This window comes from Ranitomeya imitator, chromosome 10, assembly GCF_032444005.1.
Source record: "Ranitomeya imitator isolate aRanImi1 chromosome 10, aRanImi1.pri, whole genome shotgun sequence".
NCBI classification, from domain to species: domain Eukaryota; kingdom Metazoa; phylum Chordata; class Amphibia; order Anura; family Dendrobatidae; genus Ranitomeya; species Ranitomeya imitator.
Window position 1 is genome coordinate 129,710,880 of NC_091291.1, and position 20,587 is coordinate 129,731,466.

General features: G+C 45.7%; 1 protein-coding gene across 3 annotated transcripts in view; it reads right to left on the reverse strand.

Annotated features, from left to right (window-relative positions):
• KMT2A (lysine methyltransferase 2A) overlaps window positions 1-20,587 on the reverse strand; it is a 160,156-nt gene that overhangs the window by 42,714 nt on the left and 96,855 nt on the right. The window contains exons 1-2 of one of the 3 annotated variants that reach the window (XM_069741276.1): window positions 2,612-2,629; window positions 256-357 (exon numbers count right to left, since the gene is read on the reverse strand). In XM_069741276.1, the coding sequence (XP_069597377.1) occupies window positions 256-309 (54 nt within the window). In that variant the 5' untranslated portion in view covers window positions 310-357; window positions 2,612-2,629. Of the gene's footprint in view, window positions 1-255; window positions 370-2,611; window positions 2,630-20,587 lie in introns of those variants that run through there. The other 2 variants (XM_069741274.1, XM_069741277.1) reach the window with 2 other exon arrangements.

The following is a 20,587-nucleotide window of genomic DNA, read 5'->3' on the forward strand; positions in this document are numbered from 1 at the left end:
TTGCTGTCTCATTGGCAAATGTAAAGGTAGATAGAATTAATTCTATCTATCCTATTGTTACCAAATTACCAATTAAACACATTTTTGTATAACGGTGGAGTTCTTCTTTAAACTTTATTAGTAAAGACAAATAATCATAGTGAGAAAAGTACAAATAACTTTACTAAGAAAACTTCTTAAAAGAAAATAATCACTAGCAAATACATGAAATGGGTCATAGGTATTGGGGTACACATGCCCCTGATCATCACTCACCTCTTTCTTCTCTATGGGTACCACAGGATCCTCATTTTCTGTCTCCTGCGCCATTAGTGTTGTACCCCTGTGAACGCTCGCCTTGCACTCCTCAATCCAACACTGAAAAAATAGAGAAAGTGAAAAGAGACTTTGTTCTGAACCTTTGGCCATGTTATCAAATCAGGCGACATTAACTATTTTGTTTTGTAGGCTTTTTTCTGACTGGGGACATTGCCAAAATTCATTATAGTAAATAGTAACAACTAGAATATAAATTAGTGATAAAAAGTGTAGCTATTGGGTTGCTGGAGTGTAATGATGGGTTTATCACTATGTTTAGGTTATTTGTGCCTTTTTAACAGATTAAAGTGTAACTTCGGGTTGAACATGCAATTTCATACTACTTAATTAGCAGAAGTTCTCCAGATACAGGAGCAATATTGGTGATGGTGACTCTTGGCATGTAAAGCTCACCATGCCCCTTTCTTAAGGTCAGCCCTATCCTCAGGACAGGTGATAGTGCAGCGCCCCAGGGTCCTGGTCGTTGCAGTAATGTCATTCTTTCACCAGGGGGAGTGATGTTACGTCTGATAGCAATAAAGGAGATCACCTTACCAGGTATCACAAACCACACAACACACTTCACACTCCAGGCCGCCAGGGGGAGCCATGCTTCTATCTATCTATATAGTATAATCAGTATGTTAGATCAGGGGTCCCCAACTCCAGTCCTCAAGGCCCACCAACAGGTCATGTTTTCAGGATTTCCTTAGTATTGCCCAGGTAATAATTGCATCACCTGTGCAAAACAAAGGAAAACCTGAAAACATGATCTGTTGATGGGCCTTGAGGACTGGAGTTGGGGAACACTGTGTTAGATGACGGTTTTACAGGAACTCTGCTGCAGGAAAGTAATTGAAACTTTTTTTTGAAAACTATTTAGAAATGTCCTTAACTTTAAAATTTAGGAAGCAAATAAACAATTTTTTTTTTAAAAAAAGTTATGTGCGAAGGTACACATATAGCCTTTAACTTTGATTATTGTCACACTAAACAGATTAAACGCCAACATGCCCTACCACATGTAAGTTTACATGGCAAAGAACATATATGGTGGTGCCGAGGACGCAGAACGAACATTGGCTTACATATCATGCGCCTCTGCAGATGTTCAACTACTGGTTGGTATCACTAGCAATGATTGAGGATGGGGAATAATGAAACCTAAGATTTGCATAAAGCTGGGTTTATACACAAAAAAAGGGCATTGCATGAGGCTGAAATGTAATAATATCAGACAGCACATGGACCAGAGTTGGTGGGATCTTTTTTTGATCTCACGTGACCTTTTCCACAATGGTTCAGTGGATCACTGGTTAATAGCGATCATGATGGGATTCGTTGGGTCCATCTGCTTTCTGACCTAAATAAGTCTGTGCAGTGGCGTAACTACAAAGTTAGGGGCCCCGGTGCGAACTTCCAAATGGGGCCCCCCCCCTGCAGCCCTGCCATACAACTCAATGTAACCCCCATAGAATAATGGCCACACATGATGCTCAATACTGTATAACGGCCACCACACATGATGCTCCATACTGTATAATGGCCACACATGATGCTGCATACTGTATAACGGCCGCACATGATGCTCAATACTGTATAATGACCCCCCTCCTGTATGCATGGCTCATCTCCCTCCTATCCCATATACATAGCTCATATTACCCCTCCTGTATGCATGGCTCATATTCCCCCCTGCATGGCTCATATTCCCCCCTGTATGCAGGCTTAGCTCTCCGCTCCTGCTCGGCACGCCGGCTTATGTCCTCCTTCATCCCCCCCCCGTTCCCCCGTCCCCCATACTCACCTGTCTTCCCACTGCACGGCCGTGCCGACATCCCTCGCGCTCTGTCCCGACTCCAGACGGCGGCGCCGGCGCAGCACCTTCTTCCTGCTTGAGCGGTCATGTGACACCGTTCATTAAGATCATGAATATGCGCATATTCATAATCTTAATGAGCGGTGTCACGTGACCGCTCAAGCAGGAACGAGCTGCAGTGCAGACGCCGAGACCATCGCTGGAGCAGGGTGAGTATTCAAGGCAGCGGAGGCGGCGGGGAAGGGGGGGGAGGCCCTGGAGCGGGGGGAGGCACTGCCAGTCCGAGCCTGCCTGCCGGGCCCCTGACCTGCCGGGCCCGGTCGCACTGGCGACCGCTGCGACCGCGGTAGTTACGCCACTGAGTCTGTGCCATTCCATGATTTTGAAGGATCATCACCTCCTTCAGAAGATACTATGAAGATTATTCTACCACAAGTCCACATGATATCACCAGTCCACTAACGATATCGCCCCCATATATCTGTGTGCACTCACCTACTAGTCTTCTCCCGGAGACACGTTCACACTTCTGTTTACATAACTTGGTAAAAATGTATTCTCCTCATTATGCCAGAATATTAACACTCCTCTTTGGCTCTGATAATGGGCGACATGCCAGCTTCACCTGACTTTTTTCCAGATGTATCTATGGTTGTGATTTGCATAATGATAACTTGCAATTAAATATAATTTCCATATATATCATACCCATTCATCATTCCTTTATACATGTTTGTCACCCGTAAAAGGACTAATAACATCAGAAGGTCAAAATGGTCTCTAGAACCTTAAGGTTTTCTAAAGGTGCCACATGAGGGTTGTCCAAAATTAATGTTTCTCTATTGCTGGTATTCATTTTAAGAGGTCTTGGTTTAACATCACCAAGTTATGTAAAATGTAAGATGCATAAAGAGAAATGATAAAGTATGTTAGAAAATCAGTTTTGGAACAACTCATTTTTTTCCTACCTGTGGTTTATTTTCTTAGGGATTCTCGCCCCGTGCTTTTTCACATATTCCTCGTCGCCTGGTGAAAGTCTTCACCTACTTTTAAAGCCCATCCATGGAATCCTTCCTCTATCACTTTACCATTTCTTTCCTTCTTCCAAGATTATCTTCTCTCCAGTTTTGGATCCTAGAAGTCTTAACACAACAGCTGCAATGCATGTTCCCTTAAATTAGTCAGGGTCTGCTCGAAAATGTGATGACCCCTGAACCCACACAGCATCATGGACTACAGATTGTAAAAGAGCCCAAACTACAGATACTTTTGGATTATTCTTCTCATTCCATTCCAGTCTTCTCAACCAAAACAGCCATAAAAGCATGGCCTTATCACTACCAACAAGTTCTAAATGTTTTGGCGCACATACCAGTCTTATAGATCCAGCAACAGTGGCAAATTCCAGAACTTGAGAATTTGCACAAACTCTTTTTCTGTGGGTTGTTCTTCTTCATCAGTATTCTGACAGCACTATAGGTACAGGAACTTCCTTTTCTCAGTTCCCAGCATGCAATGCTCCTACTATTGTCCAGTGGGTTGTCTGCTCTGAACTAAACTAAACCTACCCGGACCCCAGCACTATTACCAGAAGGAGTAGAATGGTGGGGATGCGTGCAAGGAAAAAGACAAGCAGTGTTTCTGTCACTAGCGCCTGCTACCATCAGATAAGTTTGATATACTGTACTTTCCACCAGCACTACTACTTTTATATGGGTAGTATTAAAGGGGTTGTCCACATAAAGAAAAAATCTAAAGTTATCTGTAGACATGTTTTGATTATTATAATACTCGAATTAAGAAAGATGCCCGAGCCATTGCAATTACATTTATCTCAGTGACCTTTCTCTGCCAGCATCGCATCAGTACTGTGTGCGAAGGGGCTGGATGACCGTCTCATTTTAGTGGCAAAGCCACATTATTATGTTTTAAAAAGAGCCAGTTGTTCAGTCCCCATCATACACAGCACTGGTCATGTCGACACAGGAATCTCTCTTTCACCTAAGCTGAAAATTGAACTGTGCGTCTTTCTTAATTCAAGTGGACAACCCCTTTATCAAGTCAGGGGCAGGCAGTCACTAAGATCTCACCTTAAGAGATCACCCCAATATTCTATATTCCTATGGTGACATGTCTAATGCTTGTATACGAGGAGGGGGCAGGAATAAGCACAGCTAAATGTAGGCCCCCCATGACTGTGCTTGGACATTGGCATTATTTAACCCCTTCATGACCCAGCCTATTTTGACCTTAAAGACCTTGCCGTTTTTTGCAATTCTGACCAGTGTCCCTTTATGAGGTAATAACTCAGGAACGCTTCAACGGATCCTAGCGGTTCCGAGATTGTTTTTTCGTGACATATTGGGCTTCATGTTAGTGGTAAATTTAGGTCAATAAATTCTGCGTTTATTTGTGATAAAAACGGAAATCTGGCGAAAATTTTGAAAATTTTGCAATTTTCACATTTTGAATTTTTATTCTGTTAAACCAGAGAGATATGTGACACAAAATAGTTAATAAATAACATTTCCCACATGTTTACTTTACATCAGCACAATTTTGGAAACAAAATTTTTTTTTGTTAGGAAGTTATAAGGGTTAAAATTTGACCAGCGATTTGTCATTTTTACAACGAAATTTACAAAACCATTTTTTTTAGGGACCACCTCACATTTGAAGTCAGTTTGAGGGGTCTATATGGCTGAAAATACCCAAAAGTGACACCATTCTAAAAACTGCACCCCTCAAGGTACTCAAAACCACATTCAAGAAGTTTATTAACCCTTCAGGTGCTTCACAGCAGCAGAAGCAACATGGAAGGAAAAAATGAACATTTAACTTTTTAGTCACAAAAATTATCTTTTAGCAACAATTTTTTTATTTTCCCAATGGTAAAAGGAGAAACTGAACCACGAAAGTTGTTGTCCAATTTGTCCTGAGTACGCTGATACCTCATATGTGGGGGTAAACCACTGTTTGGGCGCACGGCAGGGCTTGGAAGGGAAGGAGCGCCATTTGACTTTTTGAATCAAAAATTGGCTCCACTCTTTAGCGGACACCATGTCACGTTTGGAAAGCCCCCGTGTGCCTAAAAATTGGAGCTCCCCCACAAGTGACCCCATTTTGGAAACTAGACATCCCAAGGAACTTATCTAGATGCATAGTGAGCACTTTGAACCCCCAGGTGCTTCACAAATTGATCCGTAAAAATGAAAAAGTACTTTTTTTTCACAAAAAAATTCTTTTAGCCTCAATTTTTTCATTTTCACATGGGCAACAGGATAAAATGGATCCTAAAATGTGTTGGGCAATTTCTCCTGAGTACACCAATACCTCACATGTGGGGGTAAACCACTGTTTGGGCACATGGTAAGGCTCGGAAGGGAAGGAGCGCCATTTGACTTTTTGAATGAAAAATTAGCTCCAATTGTTAGCGGACACCATGTCGCGTTTGGAGAGCCCCTGTGTGACTAAACATTGGAGCTCCCCCACAAGTGACCCCATTTTGGAAACTAGACCCCCAAGGAACTTATCTAGATGCATATTGAGCACTTTAAACCCCCAGGTGCTTCACAGAAGTTTATAACGCAGAGCCATGAAAATAAAAAATAATTTTTCTTTCCTCAAAAATGATTTATTAGCCTGGAATTTCCTATTTTGCCAAGGATAATAGGAGAAATTGGACCCCAAATATTGTTGTCCAGTTTGTCCTGAGTATGCTGATACCCCATATGTGGGGGTAAACCACTGTTTGGGCGCACGGCAGGGCTCGGAAGGGATGGCACGCCATTTGGCTTTTTAAATGGAAAATTAGCTCCAATCATTAGCGGACACCATGTCACGTTTGGAGAGCCCCTGTGTGCCTAAACATTGGAGATCCCCCAGAAATGACACCATTTTGGAAACTAGACCCCCAAAGGAACTAATCTAGATGTGTGGTGAGGACTTTGAACCCCCAAGTGCTTCACAGAAGTTTATAACGCAGAGCCATGAAAATAAAAAAAAAAAATTATTTTCTCAAAAATGATCTTTTAGCCTGCAATTTTTTATTTTCCCAAGGGTAACAGGAGAAATTTGACCCCAAAAGTTGTTGTCCAGTTTCTCCTGAGTACGCTGATACCCCATATGTGGGGGTAAATCACTGTTTGGGCACATGCCGGGGCTCGGAAGTGAAGTAGTGACGTTTTGAAATGCAGACTTTGATGGAATGCTCTGTGGGCGTCACGTTGCGTTTGCAGAGCCCCTGATGTGGCTTAACAGTAGAAACCCCCCACAAGTGACCCCATTTTGGAAACTAGACCCCCAAAGGAACTTATCTAGATGTGTGGTGAGCACTTTGAACCCCCAAGTGCTTCATAGAAGTTTATAATGCAGAGCCGTGAAAATAATAAATACGTTTTCTTTCCTCAAAAATAATTATTTAGCCCAGAATTTTTTATTTTCCCAAGGGTTACAGAAGAAATTGGACCCCAAAAGTTGTTGTCCAGTTTCTCCTGAGTACGCTGATACCCCATATGAGGGGGTAAACCACTGTTTGGGCACATGCCGAGGCTCGGAAGTGAAGTAGTGAGGTTTTGAAATGCAGACTTTGATGGAATGCTCTGTGGGCGTCAAGTTGCGTTTGCAGAGCCCCTGATGTGGCTTAATAGTAGAAACCCCCCACAAGTGACCCCATTTTGGAAACTAGACCCCGAAAGGAACTTATCTAGATGTGTGGTGAGCACTTTGAACCCCCAAGCGCTTCATAGAAGTTTATAATGCAGAGCCGTGAAAATAATAAATACGTTTTCTTTCCTCAAAAATAATTATTTAGCCCAGAATTTTTTATTTTCCCAAGGGTTACAGGAGAAATTGGACCCCAAAAGTTGTTGTCCAGTTTCTCCTGAATACGCTGATACCCCATGAGTGGGGGTAAACCACTGTTTGGGCACACGTCGGGGCTCAGAAGGGAAGTAGTGACTTTTGAAATGCATACTTTGATGGAATGGTCTACGGGTGTCACGTTGCGTTTGCAGAGCCCCTGGTGTGCCTAAACAGTAGAAACCCCCACAAGTGACCCCATTTTAGAAACTAGACCCCCCAAGGAACTTATCTAGATATGTGGTGAGCACTTTGAACCCCCAAGTGCTTCACAGACGTTTACAACGCAGAGCCGTGAAAATAAAAAATCATTTTTCTTTCCTCAAAAATTATGTTTTAGCAAGCATTTTTTTAGATTCACAAGGGTAACAGGAGAAATTGGACCCCAGTAATTGTTGCGCAGTTTGTCCTGAGTATGCTGGTACCCCATATGTGGGGGTAAACCACTGTTTGGGCACACGTCAGGGCTCGGAAGTGAGGGAGCACCATTTGACTTTTTGAATACGAGATTGGCTGGAATCAATGGTGGCGCCATGTTGCGTTTGGAGACCCCTGATGTGCCTAAACAGTGGTAACCTCTCAATTCTACCTCCAACACTAACCCCAATACACCCCTAACTCTAATCCCAACTGTAGCCATAACCCTAATCACAACCCTAACCGCAACACACCCCTAACCACAACCCTAACCCCAACACACCCCTAACCCTAACCACAACCCTAATTCCAACCCTAACCCTAAGTGCCCACGTTGCGGATTCGTGTGAGATATTTCCGTACCATTTTTGAAAAATCCGCGGGTAAAAGGCACTGCGTTTTACCTGCGGATTTTCCGCGGATTTCCAGTGTTTTTTGTGCGGATTTCACCTGCGGATTCCTATTGAGGAACAGGTGTAAAACGCTGCGGAATCCGCACAAAGAATTGACATGCTGCGGAAAATACAACGCAGCGTTTCCGCGCGGTATTTTCCGCACCATGGGCACAGCGGGTTTGGTTTTTCATATGTTTACATGGTACTGTAAACCTGATGGAACACTGCTGCGAATCCAGGCTGAACTGGATGGACAAATGTCTTTTTTCGGCCTTACTAACTATGTTACTATGTTACTATGTTACTATGTAAATCCGCACCGTGTGCACATAGCCTAATTCTAAAGGTATGTGCACACGCTGCGGAAAACGCTGCGGATCCGCAGCAGTTTCCCATGAGTTTAGAGTTCAATGTAAACCTATGGGAAACAAAAATCGCTGTACACATGCTGCGGAAAAACTGCACGGAAACGCAGCGGTTTACATTCCGCAGCATGTCACTTCTTTTGTGCGGATTCCGCAGCGGTTTTACAACTGCTCCAATAGAAAATTGCAGTTGTAAAACCGCAGTGAAATGCGCAGAAAAAAACGCGGTAAATCCGCCATAAATCCGCAGCGGTTTAGCACTGCGGATTTATCAAATCCGCAGCGGAAAAATCCGCAGAGGACCAGAATACGTGTGCACATACCGAAACCCTAACCCTAGCCCTAACCCTACCCCTAGCCCTAGCCCTAACCCTACCCCTATTCTAACATTAGTGGAAAAAAAAAATTTCTTTATTTTTTTATTGTCCCTACCTATGGGGGTGACAAAGGGGGGGGGGGGTCATTTATTATTTTTTTTATTTTGATCACTGAGATAGATTATATCTCAGTGATCAAAATGCACTTTGGAACGAATCTGCCGGACGGCAGATTCGGCGGGCGCACTGCACATGCGCCCGCCATTTTGGAAGATGGCGGCGCCCAGGGAGAAGACGGACGGGACCCCGGCTGGATCGGTAAGTATGATGGGGTGGGGGGGGGGGACCACGGGGGGGGGGGGGGGATCGGAGCACGGGGGTGGATCGGAGCACGGGGGGGGGAATTGGAGCGCGGGAGGAGTGGAACGGAGCACGGGGGGGGGCTGGAATGGAGCACGGGGGGGCTGGAATGGAGCACGGGGGGGTGGAACGGAGCACCGGGGGGGGGTGGATCGGAGTGCAGGGGGGGTGATTGGAGCACGGGGGGGTGATTGGAGCACGGGGGGAGCGGACAAGAGCACGGGGGGGAGCGGAGCACTGGACGGAGGGGAGCCGGAGCAGTGTACCGGCCAGATCGGGGGGCTGCGGGGGCGATCGGTGGGGTGGGGGCACATTAGTATTTCCAGCCATGGCCGATGATATTTCAGCATCGGCCATGGCTGGATTGTAATATTTCACCCGTTATAATAGGTGAAATATTACAAATCGCTCTGATTGGCAGTTTCACTTTCAACAGCCAATCAGAGCGATCGTAGCCACGAGGGGGTGAAGCCACCCCCCCTGGGCTAAACTACCACTCCCCCTATCCCTGCAGATCGGGTGAAATGGGAGTAAACCCTTTCACCCGGCCTGCAGGGACGCGATCTTTCCATGACGCCGCATAGGCGTCATGGGTCGGATTGGCACCGACTTTCATGACGCCTACGTGGCGTCATGGGTCGGGAAGGGGTTAAAATGGTGCCTGGGTAAGATGATTGGGTAGAAGGGTAGGGTTGATGCGGATTCAGCGGGGACGGAATTTGAAGGAAATTCCGGACAGTTAAACGGGTTTGTTGTTCTGGCATTTTGGTTACAGGCTCTGGACGGGGTTTTTACCCTGGGAGCTGGTGGTGGTTATTTTCCCGAAACGGGAATTATGGTGCCCTCGAGCTGGTGGTACGGCTGAGGGTAATTTGAGGTGTTCAAGTTCTGTTTTTTGCCAAAATATTTTAAGCCAGAATTTTTCCCGTTGGGCTCCAAGAACCCTCCCCTCGAATTTTTGCATAAATTATGTTCATGCTTAAGAAAAATGTTTGTCATTGTTTGTTAATAAACTGGCCGCTGTGGCTAAAATTATCCAAAGAAATTATTGTTTGTTTTCATTTAAAGTGTGGTGTTTTGTGTACGCGGGGTTTATTGGGGAGAGGTTTGGTGGCCAAGAAGGACCCATATTGGCCATACACGGTCAAGGATTATACAGGTATTACAGTATGTTACTGGCTCACCTGGTGTGGTGAATTCGACAAGCTGTAAGTCAGGGTGAGCAGCACAGACCAGAGATATTGATGGACTGAAGTAGGACAACCAGACAGTATAGGGAATAGTGAAGTCCGATAGAACCACAGATGCAGGATGGCAAAGGGACCAAAGGAGCTGGAAGTATATGAGGACCGCAACATGATGCAAGAGAGTGGATAGCATACAGGAACAGCAGAGTTCAGTAGGCAATCAGAAACCTTGCCACATGAGTGCAGATACCACACTGGAACAGAAGAGTTGAGTAGGCAATTAGGCACCTTGCACAGGATAGGTGACAATGTAGATAGCATCTTGTAATAGCAGAGACAAGCAGGTATCTTAATTCATCAACATATGTCTCCTTATAGTTTTAGGGCACTTCACAATAATGTCACAACTAATCTCACATACATCTATGAGGGAAGACGAAGAGATCCCAAATACCATTTAAAACCAATATTTATTAATAAATATTAAAAAACATAATAAAAAGCAAAGAATACCGTAGGGGACACCAGAATAATAGGATACATGTATATATATATATACTCGATAAGATAAATCAATCCCTGACTATGCAATAGTAGGTGCTGGAGTATTAAAACTTTACAATAATGCAAAAGTATCCACAAAGATATATCCAATCAAATGTACAAATATACCATAAAAATGGCATCTATAACAAGGCAGTTATACATCAGATGGTCATAAAGCATGGCTGACATTTACCAACCATAACAGTACAATAATATATGGCACAATGGCCCCTATTCAATCTGTCAAACAGAGTGCTAATCAAATAAACGGTGAACCAAAGCAACCACCTCTAAAGGACAAGTGGAGAAAACATAACAATGCGGGCGAGTATATTACCTAGTGCTGGTGGTGTCCCCACCACCGCCGCGGCGGTGATTTTCGAGATTTTTCAGCCCCGGGGCAGATTTTCTAGATTTTTTCAGCCGCGGCGGTGATTTTTATGATTCGCCAGCCCCGGGGCTGATTTTTGAGATTCGTCAGCCGCGGCGGTGATTTTCGAGATTCGGCAGCCCCAGGGCTGATTTTTGAGATTCGTCAGCCGCGGCGGTGATTTTCGTGATTCGGCAGCCCTAGGGCTGATTTTCGAGATTTTTCAGCCGTGGCAGTGATTTTCAAGTTTGGGCAGCCCCGGGGCTGAGTTTCGAGATTTTTCAGCCGCTGCGGTGATTTTCGAGATTCGGCAGCCGCGGGGTCAGATTTTCAACATTTTTCAGGCGTGGCAGGGATTTTAGAGATTCAGCAGCTGTGGGGATAATTTTTGAAATTTTTCAGACGCGGGGCTGATTTTGAGATTTTTCAGCCGCTGTGGTGATCTTCGAGATTCGGCAGCCGCGGGGCTGATTTGAGATTTTTCAGCCGTGGCGGTGATTTTCGAGATTCGGCAGCCACGGGGCTGATTTTCTAGATTTTTCAGCCGCGGCGGTGATTTTCGTGACTCGGCAGCCCCGGGGCTGATTTTCAAGATTTTTCAGCCGCTGCGAGTTTGGGCAGCCCCGGGGCTGATTTGAGATTTTTTAGCCGCGGCAGTGATTTTCGAGATTCGGCAGCCCCGGGGCTGATTTTCGAGATTTTTCAGCCGCGGCAGTGATTTTCGAGATTCGGCAGCCCCGGGGCTGATTTTTGAGATTTTTCAGCCGCGGCAGTGATTTTTGAGATTCGGCAGCCCCGGGGCTAATTTTCAAGATTTTTCAGGTGCAGTGGTGATTTTCAAGATTCTGCAGCCGTAAGGCTGATTTTTCAGCCGCGGCAGTGATTTTAGATATTTTTCAGCCGCGGCAGTGATTTTCGAGATTCGGCAGCCGCGGCTGTGATTTTCAAGATTCAGCAGCTGCGGGGCTGATTTTCGAGATTTTTTAGTCACGGGTCAGATTTTCAAGATTTTTCAATCGCGGCGGTGATTTTCGATATTTTTCAGCCGCGGCGGTGAATTTCGAGGTTCAGCAGCTGCGGGGCTGATTTTTGAGATTTTTCAGCCATGGGGATGATTTTCGAGATTTTTCAGCCACGGCAGTGATTTTTGACACTCGGCAGCCGCGGCGGTGATTTTGGAGATTCAGCAGCCACGGCAGTGATTTTCGAGATTCGGTAGCCGCGGGATCAGATTTTCAACATTTTTCAAGCGTCGCGGGGATTTTAGAGATTCAGCAGCCGTGGGGATGATTTTTGAGATTTTTCAGCCGCGGCAGTGATTTTCGAGTATTCTGCCGCGGTCGTGATTTTCGAGATTTGGCAGGCGAGGGGGCAGATTTTTGAGATTTTTCAACCACGGTGGTGATTTTTGAGATTCGGCAGCCCCGGGCCTGATTGTCAAGATTTTTCAGCCGCTACGGTGATTTTCAAGATTCGGCAGCCGTAGGGCTGATTTTTAAGATTTATCAGCCGCGGCAGTGATTTTCGAGATTTTTCTGCTGCGGCGGTGATTTTCGAACTTCGGCAGCCGCGGGGCTGATTTTTGAGCCGTGTCGGTAGTTTTCGAGATTCGGCAGCCACGGCTGAGATTTTCGAGGTTCAGCAGCCGCTTGGCTGATTTTTGAGATTTTTCAGTCGCGAGGCAGATTTTCGAGATTTTTCAACCGCGGCGGTGATTTTCGAGTTTCAGCAGCTGCGGGGCTGATTTTTGAGATTTTTCAGCTGCGGGGCTGATTTAAGAGATTTTTCAGCCATGATGGCAATATTCGAGATTTTTCAGCCGCAGTGGTGATTTTTGTGATTCGACAGCCCCGGGGCTGATTTTCGAGATTTTTCAACCGCGGCAGTGATTTGAGATTTTTCAGCCGCGGCGGTGATTTTTGTGATTCGGCAGCCCCGGGGCTGATTTTTGTGATTCGGCAGCCCCGGGGATGATTTTCGAGATTTTCCAGCCGCGGCAGTGATTTTCGAGATTCGGTAGCCGCGGGATCAGATTTTCAACATTTTTCAGGCATCGCGGGGATTTTAGAGATTCAGCAGCCGTGGGGATGATTTTTGAGATTTTTCAGCCGCGGCAGTGATTTTCGAGTATTCTGCCACGGTCGTGATTTTCGAGATTTGGCAGGCGAGGGGGCAGATTTTTGAGATTTTTCAGCCACGGTGGTGATTTTTGAGATTCGGCAGCCCCGGGCCTGATTTTCAAGATTTTTCAGCCGCTACGGTGATTTTCAAGATTCGGCAGCCATAGGGCTGATTTTTAAGATTTTTCAGCCGCGGCAGTGATTTTCGAGATTTTTCTGCTGCGGCGGTGATTTTCGAACTTCGGCAGCCGCGGGGCTGATTTTTGAGCCGTGTCGGTAGTTTTCGAGATTCGGCAGCCACGGCTGAGATTTGAGGTTCAGCAGCCGCTTGGATGATTTTTGAGATTTTTCAGTCAAGAGGCAGATTTTCGAGATTTTCCAGCCGCGGCAGTGATTTTCGAGATTCGGTAGCCGCGGGATCAGATTTTCAACATTTTTCAGGCATCGCGGGGATTTTAGAGATTCAGCAGCCGTGGGGATGATTTTTGAGATTTTTCAGCCGCGGCAGTGATTTTCGAGTATTCTGCCACGGTCGTGATTTTCGAGATTTGGCAGGCGAGGGGGCAGATTTTTGAGATTTTTCAGCCACGGTGGTGATTTTTGAGATTCGGCAGCCCCGGGCCTGATTTTCAAGATTTTTCAGCCGCTACGGTGATTTTCAAGATTCGGCAGCCATAGGGCTGATTTTTAAGATTTTTCAGCCGCGGCAGTGATTTTCGAGATTTTTCTGCTGCGGCGGTGATTTTCGAACTTCGGCAGCCGCGGGGCTGATTTTTGAGCCGTGTCGGTAGTTTTCGAGATTCGGCAGCCACGGCTGAGATTTGAGGTTCAGCAGCCGCTTGGATGATTTTTGAGATTTTTCAGTCAAGAGGCAGATTTTCGAGATTTTTCAACCGCGGCGGTGATTTTCAAGTTTCAGCAGCTGCGGGGCTGATTTGAGATTTTTCAGCTGCGGCGGTGAGTTTTGAGATTCGGCAGCCCCGGGGATGATTTTCGAGATTCGGCAGCCCCGGGGCTGATTTTTGAGATTTTCCAGCCGCAGCGGTGATTTTCGAGATTCGGCAGCCCCAGGGATGATTTTCGAGATTTTTCAGCCGCGGGGCTGATTTTCGAGATTTTTCAGCCGTGACAGTAATATTCGAGATTTTTCAGGCGCAGTGGTGATTTTCAAGACTCGGCAGCCACGGGGCTGATTTTTGACAATCGGCAGCCGCAGTGGTGATTTTTTATATTTTTCATCCGCGGCGGTGATTTTCGAAATTCGGCGGCCCTGGGCTGATTTTCGAGATTTTTCAGCCGTGGCGGTGATTTTCAAGATTCGGCAGCCGCAGTGGTGATTTTTGATATTTTTCAACCGCGGCGGTGAATTTCGAGGTTCAGCAGCTGCGGGGCTGATTTTCGAGATTTTTCAGCCGCGGAGCTGATTTTCGAGATTTTTCAGCCGTGACGGTAATATTTGAGATTTTCAGCCGCAGTGGTGATTTTCAAGACTCTGCAGCCGCGGGGCTGATTTTCGACATTCGGCAGCCCTGGGGCTGATTTTCGAGATTTTTCAACCGCGGCGGTGATTTTCGAGTTTCAGCAGCTGCGGGGCTGATTTTCGAGATTTTTCAGCTGCGGGGCTGATTTACGAGATATTTCAGCCATGACGGTAATATTTGAGATTTTCAGCCGCAGTGGTGATTTTCAAGACTCTGCAGCCGCGGGGCTATTTTCGAGATTTTTCAGCCGGAGCGGTGATTTTCGAGATTCGGTAGCCCCGGGGATGATTTTTGAGATTTTCCAGCAGCGGCAGTGATTTTCGAGATTCGACAGCCCCAGGGATGATTTTTGAGATTTTCCAGCCGCGGCGGTGATTTTCGAGATTCGGCAGCCGCGGCGGTGATTTTTGAGATTTTTCAGCTGCGGCAGTGATTTCCGAGATTTTTCAGACGCGGTGGTGATTTTCGAGATTTTTCAGCCGTGTCGGTGATTTTTGAGATTTTTCAGCCGCAGTGTTGATTTTCGAGATTTTATAGTCGCAGCGGTGATTTTTGAGATTTTTCAGCCACGGCGATGATTTTCTAGATTTGGCAGCCATGGGGCTGATTTTTGAGATTTTTCAGCCGCAGTGTTGATTTTCGAGATTTTATAGTCGCAGCGGTAATTTTTGAGATTTTTCAGCCACGGTGGTGATTTTCAAGATTTTTTAGCCGCGGTGGTGATTTTCGAGATTTGGCAGCAGCGGCGGTGATTTTTGAGATTCGGCAGCCGCGAGGCTGATTTTCGAGATTTTTTAGCCGCGGGGCTGATTTTCGAGATGTCAGCCGCAGCGGTGATTTTTGATTTTCGACTACCGTGGCGGTGATTGTCGAGATTCGGCAGTCGCGACGGTGATTTTTGAGATTTTTCAGCCGTGTGGCTGATGAGATTTTTCATCCGCGGCGGTGATTTGAGAATTTCGAGATTCGGGGCTGATTTTTGAGATTTTTCTGCCGAGGCAGTGATTTTTGAGCCGCAGTTGTGATTTTCAAGATCGTTCAGCCGCGAGATTTTTGAGACACGGCGGTGATTTTTGAGCCACGGTTGTGATTTTCGAGATTTTTCAGCCGCGGTGGTGATTTTTGAGATTCGGCAGCCCCGGAGCTGATTTTCGAGATTTTTCAGCCGCGGCGGTGATTTTCGAGATTCGGCAGCCCCGGGGCTAATTTGCGAGATTTTTCATCCGCGGCGGTGATTTTCGAGATTCGGCAGCCGTGGAGCTGATTTTCAAGATCGTTCAGCTGCAGGGCTGATTTTGGAGATTTTTCAGCCACGGGGCTGATTTACAAGACTCGGCAGCCGAGGGGCTGATTTTTGAGCATTCTCAGCCGCGGCGGTGATTTTCGAGATTTTTCAGCCACGGGGGTGATTTTTTAGATTTTTCAGCTGTGGCTGTGATTTTTGAGATTTTTCTGCCGCGGCGTTGGTTTTCGAGATTCGGAAGCCATGGTGCTGATTTTGGAGATTTTTGAGCCGCGGCGGTGATTTTTGAGATTCTGCAGCCGCGACTGTGACTTTCGAGATTCAGCAGCCGCGGGGGTGATTTTCGAGATTCGGCAGCCGTGGCAGTGATTTTCGAGATACTGCACCCGCGGGGCTGATTTTCGAGATTCAGCAGCCACTGGGGTAATTTTTGAGGTTTGTCAGCCGCGGCAATGATTTTCGAGATTCAGCAGCCGCAGGGGTAATTTTTGAAATTCGGCAGCAGCGGGGGTGATTTTCAACAATCGGCAGCCGCAGGGGTGATTTTCGAGATTCGACAGCCGCGGTGATTATTTTCAAGATTTGGCAGCAGCGGGGGTGATTTTTGAGATTCGGCAGCCGCGGGGGTGATTTTCGAGATTCGGCAGCTGCAGGGGTGATTTTCGAGGTTCAGCAGCTGCGGGGGTGATTTTCTAGGTTCGGCAGCCGCAGGAGTGATTTTCACTTTGTAGAACCGCACTGTCCTGCACTTGCCCTCCTGTCCCTCCCAAATCTTTCACTTTGTAGAGCCGCACTGTACTGCACTTGTCCTCCTGTCGCTTCCATCAGACTGAACGTTTGTGCCTGTTACACATCGACAGGTCTCAACACATACAGAAAAGCTCTGCTTTCTAACACTGACTGAACACGTTGAGGTAGATACTGAACCCTCCTCGTAGAGCCATACGGGCGTACCTCCTAGGTACCAGGTCCCTGTCACATGTGCCACGCGTTTCGCTTTAACAACTTTGTCAGGGGTCAGCACTTTAATAGGAACTGTCCTATCTCAGCCTTTTGTACTAAAATAATTTTTTGTGATTTAATAGTTTTGCATCTTATTAAATTTTTCCCCATGAGCCTCTCGCATTGTTTTTCATGTGTGCTTCTGGGTATATGATTTGAGAGGTGATGCTTAAATGTAGTTTGCTTTCTAGTGAGTCCCAGAGGTTTGAGTGGAGATTAAAAGTTGAGAAAAAATATTTGCAGGATCCTGGCCCAGCACCCACATTGGTAGTCTGAAGAACTAAAGCTCTTCCAGCTTCCTCCTACCCGTCGGCATCCCTAGCTCCTCTTCTGATAAAGTAGGTCTGATGCAGCTTCATAGCTGTGGTGCCAGGCCTTCTAATCGGATGATGCCAGCCGGCCGGGAGGAGATTTGTAGGGCTCTGGTCCGTCAGCTACAGACGTGGCTGTTGTACCAGGGTCCTGCAAATGTATTTGCTCAACTCTTCCCCCTACCAACTAATAAATGCAAAAAAAAAATCCAAAACACATTTGTACATCAAGAAACTGGACATTTTTATTAGGTAACCTAATCACTTAAATAAAAAAAAAAGTGCATAGAAAAAAAAGCAAACGTTTAAAACTCCTCTCTTTAGTTTTTACAACTATATACACTTTACATTCAGATCTGACAGTTATACATTTTTTTTATTTTCCTTCAGTTCTGTCCAAATGGACAATTTTTTTTTAATCTTTTTATATATTTTTTTTTAAATAACACTGTTAAAACTACGACAGTTTACTTTTTCTTTAATTTATTGTTTTTCATTAAAAACCAAAAAAAGAAAAAAAGAAAAAAAAAAAAGATTCTGGAAGAGCAGCAGGAAACAGGAGGAGAGGGTTACACCGGATGGCAGTTATACGAGTCAGCGGATATATTACCTGCGATACAGGCCAGATTTAAAGCCACAGATATCTAAAAGTCAAAGATTACAAGAACACCAGTTTGCTGTTTTTTTGTTTGTTTTTTTTTTTCACGTAAATGTTCAGAGGCTGATGCCCCACAAGCTCTAACGACCTAATAGCTAGCAGAAAAATAAAAACGAAAAACCTTATTGTACAAGTCATGATTATAGATAAAGTCTCCGGGGAGCACGCTGCAGCCCGACTTATTAACACGTCACTCACTAGCTGCAGGATGGACACCCGGGAGATTGAGAAATTCATTGTGGTTAATAAACGGAAACCGGTTCTGCACTGGTGGATGCAAACACTGCGGATGACGTTATGAGATGATGAACGATTGTGGCAGATGGCCGCCTGACCACGACCGTTCTACATGCTGGAAGCTTCAGATTTGGAGTAAGAAGATGCAGGCACGCTTCCTGACTTGTGGTTTGGAGCCACGTAACACTAAAAGACTGTGCTTAAATTCCTATTTTATACCCTTGTCGGCCTTAAACATGGGTTGTCCGCTCCTACTACTGCCCTCCTACATGTAAAAATTGCCATTAGTGTCAGGAGACCTGGAGGCATGTCAGAAATAACTCTCGGCTTCCTGCTCTGAAAAGATGCCGTGTTGTATTCTCGGAGCAGGCGGTAGCAGAGAGCAGCGGCTGGAGCGCAAAAATTCGTAAGCGAGTGCCAAAAACAACAAATGGGGAGCAGCATGTAAACGGCACCGTCCTCTACATAGATGATTGGAGCCCAAGTCTACTGGACATATATGGCAATGCCAAAAATGGACCCCTTTAAAGTGTACAGTCTCCTTTTATCAAGTCATTTTAAGCCAAATTGCTGTTGTATTATGGGGTGCATTGTCTAAATCATACAGTAAGCGCCCCCTAGTGGTTATTGTAGGCTGCCAGAATCTGACTTAACCTTTCGTCCGGCTTAGTAGGTACAATTGTAACTATTCCGTTTTAAAATTGCAATAACTTTTTTTTTCGAAAAGCCGTAGAGTGCTGAAATTTCGTGACATCTCTGCAGTTTTGGTCCAGAATATATTGGCCAAATTTCAATAAAATATATATGAAGGTACAATTGTACCTCTGCAGCCTGTTAACGTTGTAAAATTATGCAGCCTGACGAAGGTTAAAGTGGTATTACCACTCACTTGTGTGTCGACAGTAAAGTATGGCCGGTAGTCATGCCTACAGGTATCTGCTGCATCTAATAATTTGGACAGGCGCACTCACGGCCCAGCAAGTAGCCGTAGATGTGACATCACATGCCCTGCTCATCCACCGATGTGGAAATGAGCAGAAACAGTAACCCTTTAAATTTAAAGTGTTCCTTTAATTATTAAAAAAAAATAAAGCAAGAGAGTGCACAATAGTCCTTCAAAATCACCTGCATGTCCGGTTTTGATTTTACCTGGTGGCATGGATCGACTACCATCTACGCTGCTTCTACTTGAAGACATGGACTGGCCACGATCTACACTTCTTTCTGGCGGCATGGACCGACCACCATCTACGTTGCTTCTACCTGGCGGCATGGACCAGCCATCATCTACGCTGTTTCTACCTGGCGGCATGGACAGGCCGCCATCTACGCTTCTATCTGATGGCATGAACACGCCACCATCTACGCTGCTTTTATCTGACGGCATGGACAGGCCACCATCTACGCTGCTTCTGACGGCATGGACCGGCCAACCATCTACGCTGCTTCTATCTGACAGCATGGACCGGCCACCATCTACGCTGTTCTACCTGGCAGCATGGACCAGCCACCATCTACGCTGTTTTACCTGGCTGCATGGACAGGCCACCATCTACGCTGTTTCTACCTGGCGGCATGGACCGGCCACCATCTATGCTGTTTTACCTGGCGGCATGGACAGGCCACCATCTACGCTGATGTATCTGACGGCATGGACTGGCCACCATCTACGCTGCATCTATCCAACGGCATGGACCAGCCACCATCTATGCCGCCTCTAGTACGGGAGACAGTTATGTAGGATGTAATGAGGGTATGGGCTAGATTTATTTTTTAATTTTTTCTAATGCTCGCGATTGCGAGCGGCATTTTTGTTGCAGATGTTTGCTGATGATTCATCAAGTACAACTTTCTAAAAACATTTTTTTTTCAAAGTACTCTCCAGTCCTGTCCACGGGAATTTTGTGTACTTTAAGAAAAAATTAGCTAAAAAGTTGAAAAAAAGCATATAAATACATGAATAAAAAGGATTTTTGCGCAAAATTCGTGAACCACATACGCCACTTTGTGATGTTTTGGGTGTCTTTTTTTTTGCATTAAGTTCTTCCAAGCCCCAAAACAGGAGGAAGAGCTGTGCACACAGGAAGGCAACAATGGTAATAAACCATCTCTGCCTTCTCTATGGGGAGTCCAGCTGCGTCTGACAACCGGCTCCCATCTCGTGGTGCTGCTGTTTACTCCACTAGGACATGCTAGAACATCAATGCAGAGAAATACAAGGGCCACCCTATAAATGGTACTCATTAGACTGCTCAGCATAAATACCCAATGAGCAGCCAGGGCTGCGGAGTCAGTATAAAATGGACCGACAAAAAAAAAAAAAAAATACATTGGGTATAGTAGTACAGTGCAGGATATGCTGTAAATTCTTTCATAAGAATTTGGGAAAGTTATGAAATGTCTTATAAATGTCTGTTCTGTTCCTGATCTCTGCTTTTAGTTGAGATGAATCTGTGCTGCACTTTATGCACATGCTCAGCAGTGACCAGTGCTGAGGGGTCAGATTCAGGGAAATTGAGGGGTCAGAGGTTTGGCTTACCGACTCCACAGCCCTGTGAGCTACACCACCCCCTCTAACGTCTATGTATACAGTGTGTGTATG